Below are 19,416 nucleotides of genomic sequence, written 5' to 3'. Positions count from 1 at the left end.
GGAGACAAACGACAGTCCAACTTGTCTGTCAAATAATACTTTCTTCACTTAAGACTAACGATAACACCTATATAATTGCCAGATTTAACTTTTTTTAAAAATGGGAGTACAAAATCAAATCCTGAAGCTAAGGAATGTGGAGAGAAAGAACAGAAAACCTGTTGGTCAAACATAACTCCCTCGGAGCAATCATCCCACTGATTGGGTGACAAAGATGAAAAAGGCCTTTTCAATAACTCAGACTAATGTTGTGCCTTTGCTCAGAGCGGCTGTTGCCCCGGGTGCGTGTGAAATGCTTGGCGTGGACAAAGTAAACCACGGCCGGTGCCCATGCTCCATTGTCCCCAAAGCCCCCTAAAGAGGTCTCTTCACAGGTCCAGCAAACACACTCTCCAGACTCTTGGCATATCTCTGAAGATCCTCCTTTTGTGTGAGGAAACACATTACTCTCTCAAGGAGAGGAACAGGGGAAACAAGGCAGCACTAGTGAAAAGGCTTAAGTATCGCACCCCCCACCCCAGACCGCCTCTTCTCCTTGCCAGATGATAATTGGGACTGAAACACTTTTTTTCTGCTCCGAGCCTAATTCAGTGAGTAAATTGCAACATGGGAAAAACATGAATGGGGGCCCAAGCTGTGTGGTGACTCAGCCACAGAAACACTAAGAGTCGCTTTTTGTGGCCGTCCACAAAGGGGAAATGTTCTGTTAATCAGCATTGTTGCAGAGGCAAGCGTGCGTTCCTTCAAAAACTGCGCCATTGAACGCTGCCTCCGAGGAGGCGAATGAAAAATATGGACGGCCGGGGGTTGAGCCCGAGCGCTAACATTTTAACTCTGCAGAAATGGTCAAAGGCGTGAAGCGGCACTGCGACTCCGTCGGTTCCTCTGAATTCTTTGCGGTTGGCGTGGAAAGCGAGCGGCCGTGCTTACCCCACCGGCTTATTCTGAATGGCGTCCCTGCGCTTGCACTCAGAGAAAAGGGGGGAAAAAAGCAAAGCAGATTAAAATTCAAGCGGGAATGTAAAAAATGTCTCTTGGAACGGATCAGTCGGAACGGGATCGCCTAAACCACGCTACACGCGGTGGAGGAATCTAAACCAGTTGTTAATTAACACGCGTTTGCGTCCGCAGCACAGGTTTGACGTTGAAAATTCCCATCAGGTGAAGTCATCATGAGATCTTGATGAGAGTGCGGCCTTAAAAACTCTTATGGTCAAATTCCAGACAACGCTTATATATATCTTACACACGCGCAGTGAGCCATGCTAGCTATTAGCCACATAAAAGTCACACAATGGATATAAGGAGTAAAACATTCATCAGTACCTGGTAACTCTTTGGGCTGCGAATGCTGAGAAGCAGGTTGATGATGAGCACGCCAACAAGCAAAAGTGTAGCTCCGAGCGATCCAAAGTGATAATTTTGCAAATTGCTAGTCTCCTCTTTCTGCCGTCTCGCTGTACACACTCAGAATCCCTCCCTCAGACAGACGTCTCCCTCATTACCTGTGCTTTCCATACGTGCCAGGCGAGCAGATTAGCAGTAGCAGCGATAACCGGCGTGGTTCTAGCTCAGATGTGACCGGCGTGGAGGGGATATTTTCAGATTAGAATCACACCAGGAGAGCTTTATTATACGTTAGCTTTGCCATGTTTGCGTTTTTCTGACTCTTGTGTAACCGGTTCTCAATGCTGGTTCGCAAGGGATCCTGGGAACGCGCTTCCTGGTTCTGTATGTTCGGCGCTGGCGGTGGTTAGCCAAACCGAGGGGCATAAAGGATGATAATCTCCTTGGAATTCCACCGCATTTTCTTATAGAGACGCGGGGAGTGATGGACAGTGGGGTTGAAAGGTCAACGGGACCGGTTTGCTGAGGCCCATCTGTCGGCTCCTGCTCTGTTTACGCACCAAATCAGGAGTGAAAGGCGAGAGTCTCAAGAGCTATCCTGTTCTCGTAACGCCACAGCGCCTCATATTGGCGGAGGAGACGCAGAGGTGAGCTTCGGTGGTTCTACCCCCCACCTCCTATTCATCACGCGCTCTTCGACAAGACCTGAAGACAAAACCTTAATAAGTGGCGAGAAAGGACTTTGACTAGAGAGGGCCTTCAGTTTGGAAATTCAACGCTTTTGGCTCGCGGCAGATTTAAAGACAGTTTGAGGAGATGAAAGCTTGAAAGGCTCCTTTTTAACCCCTCCCGTCAAAACAGAGGTATTAATAGTCAAAGAAACGACGACACACCCTTAGAATCAAAGAGATAAAAATAGAATATGGCTCAGGTATACAAAGCCTGCACGTCTCTGCTTTTGGTCATAAAACAATCACAAATCTCGTCATGAAACTCCAAATTCTTCTCATCCTTTGGTAGAGATTTCGTGCCTTTAAAATGACACAGTCTCACCCGCAGGCCTGCCAGGTATAAACTGCTGTGAGAAGGTGCTTCATACATGGCATTTGACTCGAGAGTGAGTCGTTTCATTCATAAAATCTATGATTTTATGCTTTAATAACAACTTGCCAGTGGATGAGAGAAAAAAAATGCTGACAGAATTTCAAATGGTGACATAGACCAATTGAGACGGTTATCCCAGCCTTCTGAAAGGACGATACTGTATTTAGAGAGCATTTTGCCTTAACTTGTAAAAATTACAGCCCTGACTATGTATTTAAGAGGAGCAGAGTACAGTCGGAAGGCGATATATGAACAGCTCGTGACCACATTAAACACTTTAATATTTGGCTTCAAAGCTTAGGAGCAGCGGGGAGGAAAATGCCAAGAGCAAAAACAATAATTTTCATACATCATTATAAATATTAGTTAAAATTCAAATCTGCTCTTCAAGGGGGCTTTTTAAAATCATGTTTACCTCCTGTAATGACACGTTTGGGTGATGGATGTGTGAGAAACAAGATTCTGTTCACACAGGAGATTGAAAGAAAGCATCTGCATTGAATTTATAATATAAAAAGGGCACCATCTTAGTTCTTTAGGTAAAGTAATCCTCCTTGAGAGTGCCAGACAGAAATAGTCCTATTAACGTGAGGTTGTCAGATGAAAACGGCCGCGATTATGTCACCTTACTGTAGTTTTCTGCACAGCAACGATGTCACAAACTGGTACATCAATGTCCCTGCGAAACATATACCTGTTTTGTGTTGACAGTGGGTGAACACGTCCGGACAAGCCTTTATGAACATTTAATAAATCTTCTCATTGAAGGAGGAAAACCTTTAAAACAGACTGATTAACTGCTGACAGCTTTATGACAAAATTACTATTGTTGCGCTCGGAGAACTCATCATTAGCTAAATCGATGATCGTTTATTCCTGCGTCTCAGTCAGCCCTTTCATTTGGACCGAGTCTTTCACCAGTCTGCAGCATTACAAGACACGGGTTCCCCTAATAGACCGGAGTTATGACAGTAGCTGTCATGTGACACCTGTGGTATTTTTGCAGTGTGTAATCACGTCACCCAGCCAATCACTGCTTTTGATGCACAGAGAGGAAGATGATTATGTCAATAATAAGACAGGGCCCCGTGTCACAATAAAATCAACAAGGAACGGCTTGGTAGCCATTAAAGACGTGTCAGCTAAATGACTTATGTCCTTATTAATGCTCATATAATGCTTCAAATGGGTGGCAACCATTAACACAAAGCTTTTTCCCAGGACTGCGCACATATCAGGGGGATTATGCTAGCTGCTTACTTGCTCAGAAGGTTCCCAGATGGTTTCTTACAGTTTCTCCACTAAAAATGTTGGTTTATTCCTGATGAGCTGGACACCGGTGCTACTTGACATATTGGCAATTGAAGTCATTTTTGGCCATTTAGGTGAAACTTTGGTAGGTGCATCTGGGTAGAAGCTTTAGTCCCCGATGCACAGGAATGAAAAAACAGCCCTAACAATACCAACTTGTGTGAGGGAAATGATTAGGCTAAATCACATTTGTTTGGCTAAAGCAGCTTATAGGACTGGTGAGGGGCTTAAGAAATACCAAAAGTCTGACAAAACAACAAACAGTTGGGACTAATGGCCTCATTCTGTCTGCGATTAGCTGCAAGTTCAGTGTACTCGGAGACGAGTTCACGCAGTTTAACCATTGGACCGAGGATATCAGGAAGTTATTTAATAATGTTCGTGAAGTTAATTGTCATCCAAACTGCTCACTGCTCAAGAGGCTGGAAGAGAGTCGAACCCAGAACCCTCTTGTGCCGGTGCTCACCACCTCCGCTCTGTAGTTCAACATCATGTTGCTCACAGTTCTGAGTTTAAAAACCTCTTTTCAAGTGCACACTGCAACTTTAAATCTCCCTGGACTCATTTTCCTGTCAAAACAGGGTTATCTAATATTCGGACCCCCCCCCCTTTCCCCTCGGCAGCAGCCGCGCAGCTCCGACAGTCAGTAACTTCATCTCATTCACGCCGTCTTTCACAAAAGGTGCGCGTGTTTACAAAACCTCCGGCAAACTCGCCGCGTCGGCGGGTACAAAGACGCAGTCGAGTGATCTGGGCCTGGCAACGAAAGATGAAAGCGGAGCATGAGAGCGGCGCTGTGGCGCTCGTGTCTGGGTGATGCTCTCATCAGCCCACAGACCGACAGACAGACAGGTGGAGGAGATGAAGACTGGGTGTGCGTGGGGGGTTGACCTTGGCTGAGACCAGGGCTAATGTACAGTACCCCTTTGGCTGACTTTGATATCCCCTCCACGTGAGCCCGGGCTGCGTATGTGATGGGAGATGAGCAGGGACTTGTCAGATGCTTTATGGGATGCGGCGTTTGTTTATTAATCACTAGGTTGTGTGAGGTGTCTCTCATCACCCCAACAGGTATAATTAAGCTTTAAAGGCCACAGAGGGCTTGATGTGTCTGCAATTGCTTTTTTTTTTATCTCCCCATTTCGTTTGATGTCCCCGTCGAGTGGGTAAGTGGTGAGTGTGTGTGTGCGTGTGTGAGACTGCGCGTGTGTGTGCATGTACAGAACGTGGCTTTGTGGAAATCTGGTCGGGGCACCTCTTAATAAAGAATCTGGCTTCGGTTGCCGGTTTGAAACAACCAAAACATACGCGCGCTTGTTTGTCACGCCAGCCCGACACGTCTGTTCAGCCTCGCCGTTTCTGAGGAGTGACAGTTCAAAGGTTGTCGGTTGTCTGAAGGCCGGGTTTCGCGCCGCTTACATGACACCTCGAGTTCCCAGCATGCAGCTGCGGCGGCGTGTTTTTCCACCTCGGGTATGTGACAGATGTTGGGGTCGGTAAACACAGCCGTCTGGTTGCGGCTGACGCAAAGCTATTGACCCTATCGAAAGGTCAAGCGAATTGGAATATAGATCAGAGAAATATTTGAATTTCGGGCGTTCTTCGCCACTTCATCTCCCCTAAAATTGATCGGCGGTGTCAGATGAGATATGTTGAGTGGAAGCACACGCAGGAATGTAAACAACGCCGGCCTTGATCTTCCATTTCAGCTCAAAGATCCTCAATTTTCAAGAAATGTTTCATGAACGTTAATGCCAGTGTCTCCATCGCACGCTTACTGCAGCTTATTAAAAGAGCTTTTGCTTTAACAAGGCCAAATAGTGCCTACTTCCTGGTTCTGTTCCATGTGACTCCCTGTCTGTGGCGGACAAAGGTGTGAAAAGATGGAAACCTCACCCGTTTATGTTGGCAGGGGAGGCCAAGCAGGCAAACAGCCAGTAACGTGTTACGTCTCCCCCTGGATGCCGCTGTCGTGTCCCCTCGCATGCAGGTGAGTGGATACTTTGCCTGCACTTAAGGTGACGAGCACGGGCAGGGGGAACTGTGTCTGGACCCACGCCGCCTGGAGGGGTGCACTTTAATTTAAAATGAGGGTATTCTTTTTAGATGTTCAGATTTCCTTTATTTGCGTTCTCAAAGCGGTTCCAGGCTGATTCCAGTCCATCAAGTGTATTACCTGACGGGAAATTAGGAGGTGACAATCAAACATCTCATCGGAAGCTTTTCAGTCACTGTCCTCTCGCTAATGTCGGCAAACAAAAACCTACTAATGAGATTCGGTAAGCGCTTAGTTATTCCAGGGATGGGTTCTGATATCAGATTGGAAGTATTCGCTGGTGCCTGTCAAGGCGAGACTCATAAATAAACATTCTTCAGACAATTGGAGGAGGAGACCAAGATAAGAGACAGATAGTAGAAACCAAAACGTCTGCGACTCAGACCTGCGGCTAAACCGGCGTTGGTGCTTCGCCTTTCTTCGCAGACAACAATTACAAGGAGAAACCAAAAGACTGCTCGTTGGCCAAGTTCTTTTTCTTATTCATTTCTGTCTCAACGGTGGGTTGCAGATATAATACATTAGAGGTAATAAGATTTTGGCCCCATCTTTAGAAGATGTTTAAGGAGAAAAACGATGAGCGTTGATGCTGCAGAAACATCGTCAGCATAACAAACCATAACCCTTTAATACTCCCCTGGCAACAAAAAAAATGGTGTTTAGCATTCAAGCATAGCCCTTTATTTGCCAAATATAAGCCAGAAGCCATAATTATGTAAACTGAGTTAACTTTAAAGTTGCTAATCGAAGGATTTATGACATTTAAGGGAAAACGGCCGCGCGTGCTAATTGGCTCCCACCTAGGTTAGGGGGAGGAGCTAACAGGGGTCCTAGGCAGACATGGAAAGTCCCCAAATATGTGGTAATTCTAGAGAGTGGTTGTGATATTTATTCTTATTACCCAAAGAACTTGGCATCCGTGAGCGTCACCACCACATTCCCCACAACCCAGACAAACTTCAGGCCCTCTGTGTTCATTCAATCAGCTCCAGCTGATTTATGGAGGAGTTTGAAAGAAAGTCTCAGCAGTTCTGCTTATTTAATTCAGGTGCTCCTTTTAAGAAATTGAATATAATTTAAGTCTGTGTACAGCGACTCTTCTCTGATGAGGTTGATTTCCCTGCAACTTTGCATTTGAAAATAAAAAAATCACGAGGTGTCCAGGGGGATCAATCATAAATCTGGCTTCTGTCACGTTGGAGGGTTGCGTTCTGCCTCCAGCACCTGACAGACGTCAGCCCACCGCACTCTGCAGCGACTCTGCTCCAAAGCTATGATTTGAGTCCCCTGGAAGTGCATTGTATGTAATCAGCATGGAGTCAGAATGTAAGGATGAAGCGGATGTGTAGAACTTTTAATGCCTCTGAGGTACAGCGGGGGTGGCTGGGTTTTCAGCACTCCTGCCTTTGTAGGGCACAATTTACGGCTATTACGGTGGTCTATTTGTGGCTATAGTGATGGATTTTGCTCAATTATTGTCCATTATTGAGAAAGATGGCTGGCAGAATTTATGGTTCACCGCTGAAATGACATTACCATCGGATATTTCAATCACTGTTCCGCATTCGGCTCAACCGAAAGTCACCTAAACTGAAGCACTGTTGTTTCCTGTCCTTTGCACACCGGCCATTTTTTAAATAAGTAGGTGCTCGCAATTATACTGCATTCACAGAGTCAAAGTGCTGCTCTTAGACTCGCTAAATGGAAGAGAGGCTTAAAAATTGCAACCAGGTCATGACAAAACTACACACGTAAGCTAACCATCAAAAGTGAACAAAAACACTCAAACATCTACTCAGACTAAAAGATCCTGATTGTTGTTTTCAGGATCTAATCCATGTCCTGTAGCCTGGTGCAACCACTTTATTCGGTCTGTTGGCGCTCCCCAGTCCAGAAATGCTGCATACTTGTTGCTGTTTCAGTGGCTAAGCTATCGATGTAGTCAGCGCGGGGGGAAATTAAATCATTGCTTTGGTCCTTATAATTTAGTTAACATGACAACACAATTAGAATCAGGAACCTGTAGTACAAAGAGGTCCATATATCAGGGACTCCCTGCTTCTTTTTGTGTAATTTAAAGCTTTTTGTCGACCGACGTAGCCAAAGGGATGTCGGGTAATACAAATTACTTTCCTGGGTGAAAAGGTGTTTCAAAAGATTAATTTACTCTGAGTTTTTGTGCCCTGTGTTCTCTGAATAATATTGATAATTATCTTACAATTTTCCTTTGCGAGCTCTGACCTATACACCACAGTATATCCAATAAGTAAACGGCCATAGCTGCCATAAATATGTTTATGTCTGCATAATGGAGAAGAATTGAGAAATAGAGGGTGAGATCCCATTATTCTTAGCATCGGGGCTCTGCAGTGGCAGTCACCTTGCCAACGCTCAGACTGGCAGTCAGCACAAACTGGAGTGAATTGAAAGGTTCTGGCCGGCTGGATGCCGGGTCCTCCGTGAGCCGCCGAATGCCACTGTAGCCCCCGCTGAACATTAATCAAAATGCTCGATCAATAACTTCTCAAGGGCTAATAAGCACTGGCACATTTCTTGATATGTGAGTCCCTTCATCATTTCAACTACCAGGAGATTTATGGGAAATCTATTGTTAGGTCCAAAGTATGAGGTAATGTAGCACTTAGTAAATGAAGTAAACCCAAAAGCCTGAGGTGATTTGTATTTCATTTACAAAGGACATGTCTAATCATTAGGAGTTCCACTGTAATGATGGCTGTGTTCTTTTATAGCTTACTTACTCAGCAACGATGCAGGGAGATAACGGTGAAAAGTGAAGCCTCGCCGTTATCTCCGGCGGACTGGTTCACTCCCTGCCCACCGAGGGGGGGACTCCAATCCACCATGGAGTGATTAAAGTCATGTTAAAGAAGCATTATGGGTCAAGCCATAAAATAATTAGATTTCTGTCCTCCTCCACCGTCTCCGATCAACGTGATTGGTCTCGGGGTCATCTCACTGGCGGGTATAATTGTTAATTAACCATTATGGGCTGCCCTCTCTCGTCTATATCTCACAGCAATTACTTATAAGACAACAATGTGATGTATTGCAGCTTTTGATATATAGACCCTGACCTGCTTTATGAGCACGAGCCCACTGAATACCATAAAAAAAAGCGATGCAGATTTACTCACAACTACCTGCTTTGTTTCCTCGGCTGTTGATGGTCGTCATTCTTGTTTCATGTCATATTTTCAACGGATGACTCCGATGATAGCAGCGCTAGCGTACCGTGGTTGCACGTGCAGGCACTGAAGAACTGACAGAATACGCGCAAGTTTTTTTTTTTCCTTCCCATCTTCGCTTAAGTCATCGGCTCTTTGCATGTCAAGGTGAGCTGTCTTTTCAGAAAATACCACAGATCAGGTAAAGAGGTTCAGGGGGAAGAAAGTTAAATAAAAAGCTCTTTAAAACGGTATTCATAAAGAAAAAGGCAAACAATGCACTTGTTGAAAATAAAAGCGCACGCTGAAATCCATTCTGATGACAGTTGAGAATGTGGGCTTTATGGGGGACTTGAGCCCCATCTTTGCCGTATCTTTTAAGCGTGATTATTTACTTTAAAAAAACAAACCAAAGCTCCAAGTCTGCCATTGTGGACGACAGGCCTTTGATTGAGGCCTGAGCTTGAATTCTTAACTAATAAATTGTTCCACGCCTTTGTCTGGAGCATTAACAGCAGTGGTCTGCGTTTTTCTTGCCCTAATCTCAAGAATGCCGCAACCTCTTGAGGAGCTCAGGGGTTTCCTCCTCTCCCAGAGCCGGGTCTTCACTTTGTTTTCTTAGAGGACTCTCCGGATTGACAGGTCTCGCCGTTAGCCCTCCTCTCCTCGGCCATCTGTTGTGGCCGGTTCTGACTGAATACATCAAAGTCAATCAAGGCAGCAAAGCATTTTAAAAAGTCACACAACCGCGAGCCGTGTGTTAGAAATAAAGGAAACTTTTCATCGGGCCCATAAAAAAGAGGTTGTTTGGACTGTTTGTGTGTATGGTTTGCCATGCAAGGGTGACCTGGGAGGGATCCCTTAGCTCACAGCACAGGTATGAACAGCTTAGCTTTGTTCAGGGCCTACTCTGACGACAGCTCAGTGAGTCACTCAGACCCACAGACTTACCTCCTTTGGTCAGGTTCCAACTATTCACTGACAACTCCCTGACAATAAAATAATCATTAGTTGGAATGAGACATATAGTTGAAATTTTTTTAAAAAAGGGAAATTGCTTGTCTCAGAAGGAATGTTGCCAGGAATTTTCAGATTTTAAACTCTCAGCAATTAAAGGATGAAGAGAGGGCAGAGAGACATCTCCATTTGCTACAGTAAAAGGCCCTGTAATATGTACATATCAGAAATCCATAGTAATGCAGTAATATTGATCACAATACTCAACTTTTAATGCTGCATACTCTTATTTGCCAACAACCTACATAAAATGGCAAAATTAATCTGATGAATATAGAATTTATGTTAATGTAATAATATTTATAATAGGTTTGAGCGGTGGTAGCTCATTCTGAGGGGGGACTGGGCCGAGAGATGTGGAAGGTTGAAGCCCAGGTGCAGACAAAACTTGGAAGGTGTTCTGGTTGTACGGGAAGGCGCCAGAACACCTTCAGCGCACTGCCAAGGTACCCATCTGCAAGGCACCAAACCCACAAATGATCACATGGGGCCCTGCGATGAACTGGCGACCCATCCAGAGTCGTAACCTGCCTTCGCCCATAGGTGCACCCTCCCTATGACCCCAAAAGGGATAAAGTGGTCAAAAAGACGAGACTAGAAACATGTTTTCGAGCCTTCAGTCAAACTAGTAGAAACAGTTTTATGAGTCAAGCATACATTGCATATTCTCTTATGCTTTGGCATCATGCTATCTCAGAATAATGTGTAAAATAAGTTACATTAAAAGGCACACTAGAAATAAATAAAACAGCAATAATAAGAACATTTTCCCCCTCTAGCAAACCTCAAGAGGCCATCTTATTTCACGTATTAACTCATTTCGATAACACGCCGAACGCCGTACATTGACGGTTTTATATGGGAATAAGTAGCCAATTAGCTGGGAGAAGTGGTCTCGTGTGGGCCAATCACGTTGTGTGACGCGACGCCGCGCGCGGAGGAGGCGGGACCTGCCGTCTCCTAGTAACGACTCAAACGCTGTTAATATGATGGCGGCGCGGCAGGTTTGGAATTTAGCTTTTGTCTACCACTGTATAGTTGTGTGAAATGAAACAAAGACTTTAAAATGTCTTTCTTTCTGCACAAGCGTTTAGTCTCCGGGCGATGTTCGCCGTGGGTTTGACCTTAACGTAGTCAAGACAAAGTTTTGGCGTTTAATATCTGCCAGCGTTACCTAATTATCAGACATCTGGAGCAATTTTGTGCTTCGTCATGGCGTAGTTTACTTAAAAACATAATCAAAGTTTACCCCAGGGTGGTTCGAATTAAATATACCTCTGCCGCGTTGTTTTGTCGAATTTAAAAAGTAATTTCTCTGACATTTTCCCTGCTGCATTAGTAAATTATACATTTCTGCTTGAGCTTCTCCCCCCATTAACCATGCAGTGATTTATTCCTTTAATTTACCATTATTTAGTCTAGACAGTGTGGCTCAGAATGCTTTTAGTTGTATTTATTGCCTATCCTGGACTGAGATAATGTTAAATCTATGTTTTCTACTTTGCCAAGGTAATAAAGTTGCTTTGTCCATGCATCACTTTATGCAAATTCAGTTTTGAGCATTTACATTTTATTGTTTTTTTATATTTGTTATTACAGGGTTTCGAATCTAAAGGGAGCAACAACGTAGTGTTTACTTCACTTGCCATTTATGATCACATCACAAGTACACTACTGCATCCAAATTTCCCCATTTCTGACCCGTTGGTGAAATCAAAGAGAAAAACATCCAGGAATCCACAGGAAAAGGATGAGGAAAGGTCTTTACCGGACCAAAATCTACAAGAAGAGGGCGAATATGTGCTTGATTCGGCTCCACCTCCTCTAACACTAGGTATATTAAACACAAAAGACGTGACTTGTGTACCAAATACGTATGTTCCTGTCATGGTTTGTTTTCTTTGCATAGCTCAGAAGTTGGGATTGGTGGCCTCCCCTGCACCAGGACTAACGGAGGGTGAATGGAGACAGGTCAAGGCGAGGTCTATTCAGCAAGGGGAGTCAGGACAGCCCTGCGCAATATGCAGGGAGGAGTTTCTGCTTCAGCCACAGGTATTCCCCCGGTGCTGTTTGAAAGAGCTCCTTTTAAGTGTTCTCTGTCCTCAGTATTTCAGTATACACACATGTGCACGTTACACACAGAAAGACTCCTTTCTCCCGCCTCCCTCGGCTGTTCCTGTATGCTCTAATCTGTGTAGACAACTGTACAAATTTGCCCATACTGCCTTGGAACTCAACTGTGACGTGATGTTGTAGCAATTTGTGTGTTACTGTGAGGGGTCGGTCAGGCTTGCACCTCTCTGATCCCCTTTTCAAGATGCCAATCTTCTCAAGAATGTGGGACCGGGATGGTTTCCTCACAAAGCAAGTTACCATAGGTGCAGATGTAAATATTCGTTTGCCATGGGGGTGGTTGGAAACACTGTTAATTACAAACTGGTCATAATGACAATGCAAGAGTGAATCTTTTGATTTAAAGTGGTTTTTAAAAAAATTGTAATTATGCAATGTGTCCATTGATATAGCAATGAATTCTCATCAAAGACAGTGATATTTTGATTTAATTCAGAATATAGGTGAAAAAGAAAGCTCTTTTGCTTTGTACACCTAAAACACTACGAGAGGAAATTTCTCTGTGGTCTAATGGTTTGTCAAGCGAGTGGAAATTGTGCTCTGCAGGGGGGCCCTTTCACTGGTGATGGAGTGTGTTAGTCTGACCAAAAACAATGGGAAATCAATATGTCTTCCCCCTTCCCACTAGAGGTCTGAGTAAACTGGTTTGTGTGCTAAGCCTCATTGCTGCGGAGCTCTGCTTTTAGACGATAAAAGGCTCCATCTCACAGGTAGAGGAGACCTTTGTCCCGGTCCCAGACGGCCCACTGGGGCTCACGGTGACTCCTTCTCTCCTCTAAGCAAATAACACTTAAAAGGGGATACATGCATTGACATCCGTGCATGAGCACACACAGATTTGCCGTGGCTTAAGACTCGCAGACAGTAAACATTGTATATACTTGGAGACCTTTTTGATCACTCAAACACAATATATAACCTTGAAATCAGCTTTTTTTTTGTGTTGTTTTTCTTGTTGAGGATTCATCACACACTGGCTCACTGTTGTATTTCAGGTGCTGCTGTCTTGCTCCCACGTTTTCCACAAAACGTGTCTGCAGGCATTTGAGAGGTTTTCAAGGAGGAAATGCTGCCCAATGTGCAGAAAGGAGCAATATGAGACGCGTGTGATCCACGATGCAGCACAACTCTTCAGACACAAGTGTGCCACCAGGTAAGTTGATTACCAGCATCCGATTTGTCAGAGTGACACCCGTCCTGTCCCTCCAGCTTTATAGAGCTTCTGTGTGTCTAGAATTCAAGCATACTGGCGAGGCTACGCCACAAGAAAAGGGTTCGCTATATTGAGAAAATACAGCAGCCCACAAGACAAACACCAGCGGCGCAAATTCTTTGAAGAAAAGGTTAGTTTAGAGTGTGAGTTTCATTGATCACACCTCCGTAGAGTACTCGCGCTTTCTCCTATCATTCTGTAGTCCTATTTCCTCCTGCTTATTCTTCTTTTTGTGTTTTTAACATCAAGCCTGCAGCAAACATCTCAGGGCATGACTTTCAGGAACCCGCTGACCCCAAACACACACTGTTACTGGGTTAATGAGTTGAGGCTGAGCAGGTTGTTTGGATACCTGGCTCAGGTTGTCATTTCACTCTTTGTTCTTTGTTCCCCTTTCAAGGCTATAAATCATACAGGGGCTGGATTTGATGTAGCGTTTAATTAATAGCCTCCTCAAGTGTAGCCAGTGAATGGAGTTATGTTGCCTTTGTGTCAGCTCTCAGGAAAAGGGAACATTGCCATCTAGTGAACTTCCCCCAACCAATGAGGACCACGGACTGGACTGGCCTCCACCCCTGCAAATTCGCTAGATGCTTTAAACTCAAAAAAAATGTTCATCGCTGTGAAGAAACGTGTGGTTCGTAATCGCATAGGGATTTTTTTTTACAGTTCAAAAACACAGATTTGGGGAGCGTGACAAACATGGGGGTGGGGGGCGCACTTTTCACATGCTCGGGTCAGACTGACCCACCCCTCCCCCATCCATCGCAATCATCTCGCCTAAAAAGCGTGCCTTTAAAACGTCACGATAACAAAGACGCCCCATTTACTGTACCAGTTAACTGTGCTCAAACACATTAGGCCGCGTCCGCATGCTTGCAGTGGAGTCACAGACACAGTCGGCCACTTTACATTCACGTTGTATGATTCACAGGTCGTGGGTGGTCACGAGATCGTCTCATGTCTTTTGTCACACTGGGGATGATCTTCAAGAGCTTTGAGGTGCACAACTCAGCGCTGACAGGTCCGATTGACTTGATTTTCAAGAGGGAGACTTATTTGCTTAGCTGACTGTAATGCAAACAGGCATGTTAGCGCTGGAACCCGTGTGTGACAAGTTTGGGTTTTCCTCGCGATAGCATGAGGCAATAAGGCATCATTGTGCAATGAAGCCACAGGTGTTCTGCAGAGAGGGAGAAAAAACAAGAGCAAAACTGCCACGTTGGTTTTAGAACTGTTATCAGCTGATCCTAATATCCAGCTTTTAGCTATTCAGCTTTTTCAGAGTTCCAACTTGAGTCAACACATCAAGGCGGACACTGCCAACCTTTAGAACCACTGGCCTGAGATAAGGCTTGCACCTCCTCTCCCTCTCCTGTATCTCCTCTCTCGTCCTCCTCTTCTACAGAGCCAGACAAAGTTCACCCATGGCTGTACTGTTTGCTTTGACTGTTGAAAAGTCATAAAAGCCTCCATCCCAATGGTCAACAGTTGTTTAATTAGCGATAAAAGCCGAGTTGTAAAATGATTCAGACGGGATTGTGACATGTAAGTTGTGGGCTTGAGTCACGCCCGTCCCTTGTGAAAAATGTGAGGTTGCAGGTGTCGACATAGCGTGATGCTTCGAGGATTCCAGCCTTAGCATCGCTCACACAATCAGCTCGAACATCAGAATATTCCACAGTAGTAACCTTTAATATGGATAGCATTTCTTCCTCAAGCTTCCCTTAACAAGCTTCCCCTGTTGGTTTTCCAGGCCTTTCACTCGCATCTCCTGATGTTGCAGTTTGCCCAGTTGTCATGGAGACGGTTGGGCTTTTAACGCGGCAAAGCTGTATTTGTCAGCCGATCAAACTTGTAGTTCTTTTTAAAGCTGTCTATGTATAAATAGACTATTCATTGACTGTCGAATATGTCTTGGATATAAACTCGAATTTGTGGACATTTTGTTGCCTAGCAACAGCTGATGTAAATGGAGGAAGACAGATGATTTCTGGGATGACAGAGTTAAGAGACACGCCTGTAAAATTCCTCATTTTTCATTGTGAGAGAGGTGATTTGTTTAGGATATCTCCTCTTTACTTTGCAGGATATTTTACTCATTTCTATTAGCCCAGTTTAAAATCAGCTCAACTGTGTGTCCAGTCAGGGGAGGGTGTTCGCCCTGTTTCCCAGCACTGTGTTCCTTTTTTTATTTATTTAACTGGTTACCATTAATTGTGCATGTTAGTGGGAGACATGACTGTATTGATCTGGCTGTTTAACAACTGTACCCTGTCAGCGTGCCTCAGCCAGCACAATACACACAATTACTGCTCACCAACAACACAGCTCCATTGTGTGCCTGAATGAAACATGCCTCTTTTGTGCCACTAAAATAGGTTTTTCTAATTAGTTGCAGGAGTTGAATGACAGCTTTGTCCGGTACTGTCACACCGACACGGAGGCTTTTCTGCGTGATATCAACCACTCACTGTCATCGAGCAGGCGAGTTTTCCAGCAGCTGGAGAGAAAGTGTGTCTCTGAACCTCAGGAGAGCGACTGGCAGCGAATACAGAGCCAGGTCAGTGAAGTGAATGGAAATATTTTAGGAGTGGAAAGGGTTGTTCTTTTTTTTTGTGCTTGTGTGGACGCAGAATTCAATGCATGCCTTACATGTTTTTCCCAGGGCGTAATCCATAAAACTGAGTGCAGCTCGTTGGGTAACATTTAATGGCAGGCCATGCCCCGCCCCCTAAATGCTGGTTAATCATTGGCACAGGCCTGTCAAGAGAAATGCAGAAATAACCGAGCACACCGTTGGTCTACGTTACTTGAAATGTACTCTGAAGTCCTGGTCGGGGGTGGGGGGTGGCTTCTACCTACCATTAGGTGATTGGAACTCTTTGGGTTTTGTTTTTTTGAAGTGATGTCAATAGTTGTATCCTGTTCATCTCCTCATCTGACAGGTGATCCAGAGAGACGTCTGGGACTGTCCCATCTGTTTGACTGCGCTGTGCAGCCCCGGCCTCCCTGCAGAAGCAGAGACTTCACAGCCTCCGCGAGGCAGACGTCTTGTCCTCCTGTCCTGCTCCCACCTCTTCCACCAGCCATGTCTGGAAGCCTTTGAAGCCTTTAGCATCCAGACCAGACCACCCTGTCCCCTGTGCAGATCTGCATACCATAAAAAACTTATCTAAACAGGTACGATAATTGATCAGATCCAAAATCGCCTTCTGCAAAATCAAACAAATCTAATCGAGGAGCCAGCGTGAATGTCTGCTTGCATAATCTGTCGTTGCTGTTAACAACAGCAGGCTGTTTTGCCACTGTATACAGTTGTAAACTAAAGCTAATGGGGCCGTGGTTAGCTCCATACTCGTCCGTACGTGCACAGACAGTTACATTGATCCTTTTCATCTGACTCTTGGCAAGGAACAAAATGAGCATATCCAAAGAAGTGTCTCACCTCTATTAATTCACCTGTCAGAAATTATTCAGGTCACACTGATGGATCATGATGAAATCACTTTCAAAGCATTTGCTAATTTTATTTGCAAACACAGAAACATCAAAAAAAAAAGAGTATAGAAACTGAGAACATGAGAAATTGTAAAAAATAAAAACAAGAGAAGGAAATACATTCACGAAACATGTGCCAAACATTTACATGCAGACTCACTGACGTACAAACCGATTACAGGCCCCAACTTTCGACATCTAAAACACCCACCCACCCACCACACAAAGGTAAACTACATACATCCAGAAATCCTTCTTCAATAGAAAATATCCCTTGCTACAGGTGCTATGGGCAGTTGGTTGCCTTTTATTCTCCCACTTTAAAGTCTAACCCAAGCCAACCCATGCATTTCTCTGTATGCTTCTTTTTCACTCATTCCTCAAGCAATTACACTAGTTTGACATTTTACGCAGTAAACTTTTTTGCTTTTCAATGTCATTTTGGTCTATATATTTCACATTATTCAACCAGCCAAGGACGCGCACACACAAACACGACAGACAACACTGAATTGACACCAGTCAACAAATATGATCAGTATTGGGGGGTGTTGATTGTAGTTAAACACATTGTGATTTTTTTTAAAACACAGAGCAGTTTTTATTCAATCGAAGCCTTGTAATACTGTAACAACAACCAGCTGTTATAAAAGTTCCCTGTCCTCAAAAATAAATGTGTAAAAAAAAAAAATTCCTTTTCTTTTATCGCTAGTGATAAAAAAAAATTATTTTAACTAATATATATCAGGAGTTGCTCATGTTTTATAGGAAAAAGAGCCATTTGCTGTGGGGCAACCTTTGAAACAAAAACAACACCCCAAATCTCACAGATCACTCAGAACTACACTCGTACGCACACACGCACGTTAACTACACATAACGAGGAACGGTCCAACCGTGTATCCCACACAATGCTCATCATTTAAGGCATTTAAGGTGGTTCTGGAAACAAGAACATCACAGTTCAAAAGATTATGCAGCAATACAACAATCTGTAAATGGAGCCTGAGTCGACAAGTCTTCCAACTGGCTGACTGGAACAGGTTTGCATTAGATTGAGTTGTTCCTATAGAAAAAAATACATACATATTTACAACAAATTACAGAAAGCAGAGTTAAACACTGGCGACTGGTCATGAGCCCTATATTTACATCTAGATATGACATTATACACATCTACAAGATTTACATATGATTGAAAAAAACATTCTGCCCATTTAAAATGTATAATTTTTTTTCCTTTTTTTTGGATGAGCAGAAATGCAGTGGCATCATGTGCATAATAAAATCTTAGGTAACACCCCCCCCCTAGGGACCGGCTTCAAATGCACTAAAGCATTCTGTTTACTGGAAGTCGAGTGGATCAAACTCCCAAACAGTTTTCAATTTGTGGAGTAGCTCAAATCTAATCTAAAGCACCTAAAATAAAAGTTCTTACCCTTTTTACAACCTAATGACATCATCAGTAAGGTAAAGCCCACATTAGTGAAGCCGAATAAAAGAAAAATGGCTGCAGGAGAAGTGAAATATAAGAGCAATCAGTAATGAAAAGCAACGTACTGTTTCAAGTAAATTGTATTGTCAGGTGATTTCTTTTTTTATATATATAATGGATATAATGTGTCACCTATTTGAACATCTTATTCTAACCTTAAAAAGATAAACACCCAATCAGAATCATGCCAGCTGCTTGTATTACAAATAGAATTGTGCACGGAAGAAAATCAAGGGAAAAAAAGACTAAAAAGATAGAAGGTGCACGTTTTTCACCTGTTTTACCCTCTCGTTTTTGACTAGTTCAGTGGTGAGGAGGTTGTAGAAGAGCAGATATCAATACTTCGTTGGAAAGAAAACTGTGCCCCTGAAGAAAGAGATGGGTGCTTTAAAGTCACAGTCGCAGCTGAGGTCAACATCAAGGTCACTGCAGTGAAGCCAAGTCTATTTAGCTCCTCGCTCTCATCCCTGGCACAGTCCCAGCTTCCATCCGAGACGCAGGGGATGGAATGTCATGAAGGTAAATTGCTCTCAGCCTCCATTTGCAGCGTCCGTCAGACGCAGCCCGGGTTTATTAAGTTCCTTCCAATCCCTTTCGCTTTTCAGCAGCCAGGCAGTACTGTCGAAATCTCCCTTTGGCTGTGCTAAGGTGTGTGTGTGTGTGTGTGTGTGTGTGAATGTATGTATGCATGTGTGTGTCTGTTGAACTAAAGAGTTTTCTGATGCCCGTTGGCCGAGAGCTTCCCCGATTCGGGGTCTGTGGGGCTGTTTGACAGTTGCAATTTATCCAGACCTGGGCATGGAGAGATAAGGCAGAGAAATCTCATTATAAACTTCAGACTTTCACTTAGACAGAGGTATTGATCCTCTTTTTTTCCCCCCCAGCACCTCTGTCTGACAGCTTCTAACCCTATCCCACCCAGCGTATCAAGCATTCTCGGTCCATCGCCACGAGCCTTGGAGACTAACCCCATCCCTGACACGTCTGTCTGCAGCTCACTGCTGAAGAAATCTCATTCTGTCAGGTTGCGCAGTCCGAGAAAACTTATGTAGAA

At 44.1% G+C, this 19,416-nt stretch overlaps 2 protein-coding genes across 3 annotated transcripts in view; one reads left to right on the top strand and one right to left on the bottom strand.

Annotated features, from left to right (window-relative positions):
* The first annotated feature begins 11,232 nt into the window (after nt 1–11,232).
* rnf32 (ring finger protein 32) lies at nt 11,233–16,984 on the top strand. The gene is made up of 7 exons (XM_057013739.1): nt 11,233–11,237; nt 11,574–11,854; nt 11,930–12,072; nt 13,149–13,306; nt 13,388–13,496; nt 15,762–15,929; nt 16,315–16,984. The coding sequence occupies exons 1-7, from the start codon at nt 11,233–11,235 to the stop codon at nt 16,543–16,545; spliced, it is 1,095 nt and encodes a 364-aa protein (XP_056869719.1). The 3' UTR covers nt 16,546–16,984.
* Nucleotides 16,872–19,416, bottom strand: part of lmbr1 (limb development membrane protein 1) — a 25,134-nt gene continuing 22,589 nt past the window's right edge. The window contains exons 17-18 of one of the 2 annotated variants that reach the window (XR_008946865.1): nt 18,638–19,154; nt 16,872–17,933 (exon numbers count right to left, since the gene is read on the bottom strand). Coding sequence is in view for 1 of the 2 variants with exons in the window: in XM_057013214.1 (XP_056869194.1) it covers nt 19,069–19,154 (86 nt within the window). In the remaining variant the exon portion in view is untranslated. Of the gene's footprint in view, nt 19,155–19,416 lie in introns of both variants that reach the window. The other variant, XM_057013214.1, reaches the window with a different exon arrangement.

The sequence above is a fragment of the Takifugu flavidus genome, chromosome 17 (genome assembly GCF_003711565.1).
Source record: "Takifugu flavidus isolate HTHZ2018 chromosome 17, ASM371156v2, whole genome shotgun sequence".
In the NCBI taxonomy this organism is placed as follows: Eukaryota; Metazoa; Chordata; class Actinopteri; order Tetraodontiformes; family Tetraodontidae; genus Takifugu; species Takifugu flavidus.
This window is presented reverse-complemented; position numbering and strand designations above follow the sequence as displayed.

Excerpts from the sequence above, each read along its gene's own strand:
- rnf32 (XM_057013739.1), top strand. Across the intron at positions 11,855-11,929 it reads TCCACCTCCTCTAACACTAG|CTCAGAAGTTGGGATTGGTG; the intron begins GTATATTAAACA and ends TTCTTTGCATAG. Across the intron at positions 12,073-13,148 it reads AGTTTCTGCTTCAGCCACAG|GTGCTGCTGTCTTGCTCCCA; the intron begins GTATTCCCCCGG and ends GTTGTATTTCAG.